At 46.9% G+C, this 9,084-nt stretch overlaps 2 protein-coding genes across 2 annotated transcripts; one reads left to right on the top strand and one right to left on the bottom strand.

The window, feature by feature from the left end:
- Positions 1-420: 420 nt before the first annotated feature.
- farsa (phenylalanyl-tRNA synthetase subunit alpha) lies at positions 421-6,090 on the top strand. The gene is made up of 13 exons (XM_086132067.1): positions 421-582; positions 1,330-1,467; positions 2,033-2,131; positions 2,245-2,363; positions 2,571-2,663; positions 2,972-3,100; positions 3,394-3,509; positions 3,599-3,683; positions 3,900-3,999; positions 4,647-4,815; positions 4,911-4,988; positions 5,302-5,416; positions 5,739-6,090. The coding sequence occupies exons 1-13, from the start codon at positions 436-438 to the stop codon at positions 5,842-5,844; spliced, it is 1,494 nt and encodes a 497-aa protein (XP_085988193.1). The 5' UTR covers positions 421-435; the 3' UTR covers positions 5,845-6,090.
- Positions 6,091-7,191: 1,101 nt separating this feature from the next.
- On the bottom strand, positions 7,192-8,646 carry LOC147192330 (uncharacterized). Its single transcript, XM_086132070.1, has 2 exons — positions 8,149-8,646; positions 7,192-7,529 (listed from the first exon to the last, which is right to left on the bottom strand). Exons 1-2 carry the CDS (start codon positions 8,369-8,371, stop codon positions 7,249-7,251), a joined length of 504 nt encoding a protein of 167 aa, XP_085988196.1. The 5' UTR covers positions 8,372-8,646; the 3' UTR covers positions 7,192-7,248.
- Positions 8,647-9,084: the final 438 nt, after the last annotated feature.

Here is a 9,084-nt window from a genome sequence, read left to right as displayed (position 1 = left end):
GGTTCGGAAAATGGATGGATGGATGGATAGTCTGAACGCCAGACGTTAAGTGTGTGTGTGTGTGTGTACACTTATATAGACTCACACAACACCCCTTTTAGTGTTAACTACAGAATGATTCTAGATCAGGGGTCTCAAATTCAGGACAGCGGCCCTCCAGGACCTGAGTTTGAGACCCCTGTTCTAGATGATTCAGCTTTCCGTTTAACCGGTGATAGTCCCCCCCCCCCCAAAAAACACTTTCAATGAATTGTTTACTCGTCTACGATCTACTTACTTTCTTCTAGCTTTATAAATTAAACAGATCACAAAATATATTGCAAGGTGATCACTTTACAATGTGGGGGGGTCGATAAAAAAATGAACAGCTCCCAACATCTCCTGTACTAGCCGTGACGTCATTTCCGGTTCCTTAGCGCTCAGTGGCGACCGGCTATGGCGGACGCGCGTGTGGTGGAGACGCTACTGCAGCGTATTGAGAAGGCGCAAGACGGCGTGGAAAGCCTAAATGTGGCTTGCAGCCTCGGAGTGGACCACCAGGTCATCGTGGGCGCCGTGAAGAGTCTGCAGTGTCTCGGCGAAGTGAGTTTTCGTGGTTTGAATTGCAGCGGAAGCAATGCTGTCACGTCAACATTTGCAATGTGACTGATGCAATGAGGGTAAAGACGAGAGATGCGAGAGTTGTCAGACTAGTTTCATGTGCTCTGTGTATTATGGCTTATATTTTTATACCGCCTTAAAAAAGTATACAGGCACCTAACCATTTTATTGTAAATGCAGTCTTTTTTAACCCTACATCGTAGTAGAAGTAGTAGTAGCAGCAGCACTAGTAATGAGAAAACGAGATAAAATTGTAATCCTCAAGAGGAATATCACGTCCTCGTAAGGAAGATAAACTGATATTGATTCATCGAAAAGCTGAGTGTGTAATAAATATTATAATTTAACATGACAAGACTGTCAACATTCTTGCACTTTGATGGTCTAATGATATCTATTCTTCTCATGCTACCGTCCGAATGCTTTCCACAAAGCTAAAGAAGTCGGTTTGAGATGATTGCAACCTGTGCAGTGGTAGTGGTAGTGGAACAAGGGTGCTGGAAATGGCGCTGCCAGGTTGTAAGCAAAGGGGAATACCTGAGAGAGGATGGATATGGGGAGGAAAGACTTGCAGAAACCATCACTTGCTGGAGTTGGAGCAGAAGATGCAGAAGATGCAGAAGACGGGGAGTAATAGAAGAGGATGATTGACCGCGGCGACCCCTGCTACTTAACGGAAATCTTCCAATAAATTTGAAAAAAACAGATTATATGTTGTCTGGCTCTCAGATAATCTCAGCTGAGCTGCGCTCCTCCAAACACTGGGAACTGACAGAGGAGGGCAAGGAGATCGCTGAGCAAGGCAGCCAGGAAGCTCGGGTCTTCGACGCCATCCCGCTCGAGGGTCTGACCCAAAGTGACCTCATGGTAAGGCTGACAGAGGCTTACTCTTATAATTGCTTATTTATCTTCTCAAAGGGGAACTCAAGGGGGAAAAAAAAAATTCCAATATTACATTCTATGTGCTCCCACTAATCTAAACTGTGTATACGGATTAATATTGTGTTTGCGGAAGAAGAATTAAGACGATGAATCCGCCTGTTGCCATCCGTCTAAGGGGGCTGACACTTTATGCAGCACCGCCCTCTGCCGCCGACTGGAATAGCTGTAAAAGTGCCCTTGGGCTTCCACCGCGAACGTTAAGTGGCCATATGCAGAAACCAGGTGGGCCGTGATGTTCGTAATGCGTGCCTGAACGTACTTTGATGTAAATTTCAGTTGACGGCAGGAGGTGCTTTCTGCATCAAATGTCAGCCTCCTGAGATGTCAGAAAACGGGCAGATTAATCCATTTAATTATTCTTCTATGAATGCAATATTGATATATTATCGCAAAGAAAAGATGTTGACTTGAGTTCCCCTTTAAATTGTCCGCGGTTGAAAAGTCAGCTGATATTTCCGAGTCTGAACATGTTTTCTTTCTATGCGTGTAGAAATTGTCCTTTGGAAAGATTGGCTTCAGCAAGGCCATGTCCAACAAGTGGATCCGTTTAGACAAAGGGCATGAAGGCGGGCCGAGGATATTCAGAACTGTATGTACGTCCTTTACAGGGAATATAATTGTGGACAGCACCTTTTTTATGTTTGACACTCATCTGTCTGGCAAGATGTCTTAATTTGTTTTATTTATTTTTTTGGTCCACAGGTGGAGAACATCGAGGACCAGGTGCGAGAAAAGCTGCTGCTTGTCCAGAAAGGCATCTCTTCCAACTTGGACGAGAAAGAAAAGAATGAGCTGAAAAAGCGAAAACTTCTCACTGAGGTGTAAGTTGTGGATGGAATATTTTCGTGTGCCAGTGGAAGACGAAGTCTGCATGAGGGATACAGTTGGTGCTGATTGAGTTCATGTTTCAAATGTCACATATGAAAGATTTGTAATAGGATAAATGCGTTTTTGTCCACTCAAGTGCGTATCACAACTCTAAGTTGTGAGTTGAGACGAAATAGATTTGGTTGTATCCCTGTGCTCAGGACGGTGAAGTCCTACTGGATCACGAAAGGCAACTCCTTCAGCACCACCGTCACCAAACAGGAGACGGAGCTCACACCTGAGATGATTGCCACGTAAGTCGGGATTCTGTTGTGAGCAAACCTTTCGTTTTTGTCTTGTCTGCCCTCATCCCTCCATCGGTGACGGTGTGCGGGGTTTCCGACAAAGGACGCGGAGAAATGAACGCCTCTTCCAAAGATGGCGGCTTTGTCAAAAGCCACAAAGGCTGAAATGAGCTTGATGGATTTAATAGTCTGTTCATAAATCAGCGATCTAAATTAAGCGTCATATACAACAACACTACAGTAGCACGCGCAAAAGGGTTTCTCAATTCACTATTACCCTTCGCGAAAACCAAATCATGCCTGTTTTCGCATCGCAGCGGCAGTTGGAAAGAGAAGAATTTCAAACCGTACAACTTTGATGCGATGGGTGTGGCCCCGGACTGCGGCCACCTGCATCCGCTGATGAAAGTGCGAACGCAGTTCAGACAGATCTTCTTGGAGATGGGGTGAGTTCCGCATTCTGGATTTCACTTTCACATAGGCGCCTTCGCTACCGTGTGGTTTTTGCGTGAGGCAAACAATGCGTTCCCGCACACGGAGCCTCTTTTGATGGCCACTTGTTAATTGTGTGCGGACAAAAGCCTCCTTGATACGTTCATCAATTCCTCTCCCGAGTCATGGTGGAAGATTGCCCACCCCCCCTTAAAAGCATTGACACGTCATTGGGATTGAATGAGTGAGTTAAGTGAATGTGAGAGACATCTCAAACACTGGCATGTCCAACACCTTTTGTCTTCAGTTTCACCGAGATGCCAACCAACAACTTCATCGAGAGCTCTTTCTGGAACTTTGACTCCCTTTTTCAGCCGCAGCAGCACCCGGCCCGAGACCAGCACGACACCTTCTTCCTGTCCGGTGCGACCCCGTGTTTCGGTTATTCCTCCCGCAGTCAACTTTCACACTTCTTTTTGCATCAAGGCTCCTTTGTACTCCCGAACTTTCAGACCCTGCTCTCGCCCTCGAGTTACCGCAGGACTACTTGGAGAGAGTGAAGAGGGTCCACTCGGAGGGCGGCTTTGGTTCGCAAGGGTGAGATAATCGCTACGTGACGTCCGTAAGATAAGCATTTTAGTGTTCAGTATTCCAAATAAGGGTTTGCAAGACATTCCTGAGTTACAGGAACCATCTTAAATGATTGAAAACATATGCATGCCATGTGTAAATGTTTTCTGTCAAGAAAGTGAATTAAAAAAATATATAGTTGTATCCCCGCGGAGAACTCTCGCTGTGATGCCCCCCCCTCAGGTACAAATGCGACTGGAAGATTGAGGAGGCCCAGAAGAATATCCTGCGCACGCACACTACAGCAGTCAGCGCACGCATGCTGTATAAACTTGCACAACAAGTAAGTTGCACGTGCAAGGCATCGGAAAACGCTTTGAAAGTGAGCGGCCATTTTGCCGCCGGCTATCGACTGAAAATGACATCACAGCTGCTCAAGGGCTCCGGGAATGACCGATGGCTCAGCTTCAGACGTCAGGTGAGCCAGGATTGGTCGATACCAGAGCCCCCAGCAACTGTGATGTCATTTTCAGTTGACACCAAGTAGTAAAATGGCTGCCCGCTGAGCTGGCTCATAACAGCTGGATTTTGCCGCTAAACGCAATATTGATCGCAATGCTGCGTTTAGACGAGTAGGGCTGTATAGATCATATCGTAAAGGACATTTTGGGGTTGGCTCCCCCTTTGAGAACTTTTTATAAGGGTGTCTGCGCAGTTCTGCGTGACACAAATTTAGAGACCGCCTTTGCTCCAGTGCAGCCAGACTTAACCTGCTGGCATCCCATGCCATGCGTCCGACTGACCTCGCTAAAGCTCTTGGCAGCTAAACTGGAGCAACCCTTGCGCTCCGGTTAAAACACTTCCTGGAAAGCACTGCCAAGTAGAGAGTCCATAAGTAGCACCTCAGCCATGCTCTTGGGTCACATGGCCAATGTCGCGACACGTATAGCACCCGCGCGGCCAGGACTCACTGTGCCTGTTCTTCATCAGGAGAAGTTCACCCCCGTCAAATACTTCTCCATCGACCGGGTCTTCAGGAATGAGACATTAGATGCAACCCATCTGGCTGAGTTCCACCAAATCGAGGGTGTGGTGGCCGACTACGGGCTCACCCTGGGGGACCTCATGGGTGTCCTGCATCAGTTCTTCACCAAACTAGGTTTGAATGTACAGATTCATCTGACACTGAAGGACAAACGGAGCCAAAAAATGCAGAATTTTCTCACACTCTTTCATATTTATTTATTTTTTTAGGAATTACGAAGCTACGTTTCAAGCCTGCCTACAACCCCTACACAGAGCCCAGCATGGAGGTGTTCAGTTACCATGAAGGTATTCCTCCTTCCATCTCTTGACCAACTATCACCGCTGCTCCGAAAAAATGAACACGACAGCTATATTTTGAGTTGTCATAGTTTTTTTTTTTTTTTTTAATCATTTCGCTGCAAAAGACGCATGAAAGTAGGAAGAGACGGATGAGAGATCATGTTAATCCTTGGCCTGCCTGCGTTGTCAGAGCTGAAGCGCAGCGCTCACGTTCACAGTTTTATGTTGAGTAAACCAAAAGAGAGCATTGCTGCTTATTTATGTGAAGAAATGGTACTCCGGTAGATGGTTGCCATATGATGTTTCTCCGCACGTACAGGACTAAAAAAGTGGGTGGAAGTGGGGAACTCTGGTGTCTTCAGACCAGAGATGCTGCTGCCGATGGGTCTCCCCGAGGACGTGTCCGTTATTGCTTGGGGGCTGTCTCTGGAAAGGTAAACGGATCCATGAAGCATTCATTGCTGACATGTTTGTTTCTTAACTCATTCACTCCCAAAGACGTTTTTAAACGTCTTTTCAGACTTGGTCCAGAATTGGCTAGTACTGAATGAGTTAATTGTAACCTCAAGAGGGGTTGAGAATGATTGGTCCAATTGCTGATGATCATGCATCACTTTCGAGATGAGGCAACGTGTCTGGATGTCGTTCACATGTACGGGGGAGGGGGGGGGGGGAGTCTCCTCGCAATCCATATTTGGCGACTCCCCTCTTCTTCCGTGAACTCTTGCTCACTCGGCCTTCTCGTTTGTCCCGCAGACCCACCATGATTAAATACGGCATAAACAACATCAGAGAGCTGGTGGGACACAAGGTCAATCTGCAGATGGTTTACGACAGCCCCATTTGTCGACTGGACTCCTGAGTTTGGTACTGACCTCTTTTCGATTTTGGACCCACTTTGTCACTGTTGCCATAACGAAATACAATTCTATTTTCATGGCATTTTAAAATCGGGTGACAGGCTTTTGTGTACACACGAGAATGCGAAATGTTCGTCTCGGAACCGACGGCATTCCATGTTGCCAGACTCGACTCAACTGTGCAGGTTCCTTTTGAATAATAAACATTGTCCAAACTGTCAAACCCCCGACAGTTTCGAGTGACGATACGTCGAGTGACTCGTGGTGTCTTTGCGTACATGATGTTATGCTGAAGGACGAAGCAGAAGTTTGTCAAATGGTAATGGCCGATGTCACTTAGATTGCTCTTGATATGACCCAAAACATCAGACTCCTCATGAACTCCTTTTGAAGAATTGCTGGCACGTGTCTTGGCGAAGCACTTGATTCCCCCTGTCCCTGACCTGGATCAAGTTGCGAAAATTCCCCACAGACGCGCACCAAAATCTTGTAGCAAGCCTTCCCAGTGTGGAGCACATCTCTTGTTCATAATAGTTGCTGTCCCAATTCTTTTGTCCATATCGGTTTGTGCTTCGGGGAAACCTCCGAAGTGTTTTCCGTGCGGGCTCCGGGATTAAGTCTTGTTGTGTACAAGTGGACTCCCTGGAACTCCTTAAGTCTTGGCCTTAAGGTTAAATCCCCCAGCGACTTCAAATAGCATCGTAGTCAAGCGTGTACGACGGCCAACTGATCGCTTTAAAAGTTTGAATGGCCGCCTGGCTGACGTGCGGACTGGACTGACTTCTGTGGTCGGCACGATATACGTTCAAGTCTGGCCAGTAGAGTAACAAGCCTGCGATACAAACAAAGTGCAGGGACTCATAAAATACGACACCGATAATATTAACCTCAATACACTACTCACAAAGTTACAAATGGAAAATGAAGGATGTGAATTGTGAACATTGTTGCTGTGAAAACGTAAACTGGGTACGTTGAAACGAGGTTGGACTGCACAAAGACATGAAATGGCGGACAATTTGAACCGATACTGTATGCCATTTTCAACCTCTTCTCTTGGAAACTCAGGCACACAGAAATGATCTGATGATCTTCTCTAATCCTCTTTGTCCTTGTCCTCTCCTTGACTGACTCTCTGCTCATGTCCCCCCCCCCCCCAGTCCTTGCCAAACTGCCATCTTGAGCATTGCATTATTCACAGAAACCTTTGCAGATTTAAAAGACAAGCGCACGTGCTGTTTGAGCTGCCGGTGTGCATACGAGACTTTGACACATCACATGCGAATGGAAAAATCATCTTCCATAATCCATTGTTTAATGTCAGAGTCCTTTTGATGAGCCCCCCCCCCCCCCCCCCCCCCATGTAAAGTGGCTAGGCGTCTTCCCGAGGATTGCGATCATCATCCTCAATGCGCATTCTGATCTCCCTGTTCTTGGAGCGTGGGAGAGTTCTGACTTGTCGGACTGTGGAGGTGTGGGAAGAAAGAGGGCATGTAGGGAATGGTGGCCAGCAACAGCGGGCTGGTCTCGGGACTGTCGTCCAGCGGCAGAGGGATGACCACGTCGTCCTGGTCCCACACGTGGAAGGCGTTGTGGGCAAACGGGTGTGGTGGCGGGTGAGTGGCCAGGCCTTGTGAGTTGTTGTCCTGGTCCTTGTCCTCATTGCCAGGTGGGCCCAACATGCAATCTGAACATTAGAGATCACGAGTTCATATCAGTTAGAGTACAGCAAGTGTAAGAGGGCATGGCACTCGCGCTGTACGTAAAGACAAATACAGATCATTGTTTTGAGAATATTTAGGTTCTCAAGTTTTAGTCATTCATTGTCATTTCTGTTCAGTGACAAATGTGTCTTGATTTAAAAAAAAAAAAAAGTCAATGTAAGTCATCAGCAGGTGCACAGAAACAAAACTCGCAAAGTTATTAAAACGGCGAAACATTGATGTATAATTGAATATGGAAGATGTTTTTAAAAAAAAATGTCATGGCAGCCCCACCAAACAAAAATATCACAGTCATCTAGTGCAAGATGCCCTTACATAAATAGTTGAACAAAAGATACATTGGTAGCAAATAAAAAAAGACCTATTTAGTGAAACGGAAGAATTTCCTATGGCGCACTTGATGAGTGGGAGTCCGCGATATAGATTACAGTCATAACAAAGTTTAATTGATAACATTTTGCTGGAGTCGGGCGGACTCCTCATACCTCCAAAACCATCACTTCTCAGGAGACCCCCCCCCCCCCCCCCAATTAGTAGAGATTTGCGAAATTATGGTCATAGTGGTTTGAATAGGTAACATACCTGCGATATCCATGGCCAGATCCTTAATGAGATGTCCGATAATGGCATATGCCACGCCGACCACCACCAGAGCTGCCATGAGCAGGTAGAGCACCGCCTTGGGCAGGGGGATCAGTTCCTTGGTCACAGGCTTGTACTGCTTGTACAGGGGCTCCTCCAAGGAATACGGGGAGGCGTGCGCGTCGTCCGTGGAGTTCCACGTGATGAAATTATATCTGCTCATGGTTGTGGGAAGAAGATGTTTCTAGTCTGATGGCTTTGTCACTCAAACGCCGATAAAACGAGCGATGCTCCTTCCATGTGAAGTCCCCCAGAATATTTCAAGTTGCTGTTCATGAAGCGGAATCCGCGAGGACCAAAGAGCTGTCGCGATCTGATGAGACAAAAAACAAAACGCATCCTGTTGGAACGGCAGGTCCACGCATGTCCGCTGGGGAGCTGCAGGTTGACGGTCCTCAGCCAGCGGAGACGGTGAATGATCAGCTCTGTCGTGGCGTCGTCAACTCGCCCCCTGCTCAGCACGGCCTTATGTCGCCCTTAATTCCCTCAACTTAGCCACGAGCCGCTGGCTTGGGAACTATTCAGGCTTCGTCTCATGCGCGCAAAGGTTGTTCCGAGTGCTGCTTTTTGAGCAATTCCCTCCAAGAACCACTGAGCAGCATTCCTTTTTTTGGGGGGTGGGGGTGGGGGCTAAAGTACAGCTGCTCGGCACCATTTAGAAGCTTTAATTAATATAAAAAAAAGTGGGAGGAAACCGGATTACCCGGAGAAAACTCCACAGGAGGGCCTGAACTTGTGAAAACTGATGCCACGCCTCTCTACATGTGAAAATGTATGAAATAGCTTTTGCATAAAGACCCTCAAATGAGCACGTATTGAAAACACAACTGCTTGAGGTTCTTTTGTCATGTCCTCATACAACAAAATACACACAAG

The sequence above is a fragment of the Hippocampus guttulatus genome, chromosome 16 (assembly GCF_054856545.1).
Source record: "Hippocampus guttulatus isolate MCC_2025c chromosome 16, RoL_Hgut_1.0, whole genome shotgun sequence".
NCBI classification, from domain to species: Eukaryota; Metazoa; Chordata; class Actinopteri; order Syngnathiformes; family Syngnathidae; genus Hippocampus; species Hippocampus guttulatus.
The sequence above is the reverse complement of the archived record's forward strand: the minus strand, read 5'-3'. Positions and strand labels throughout refer to the sequence as shown.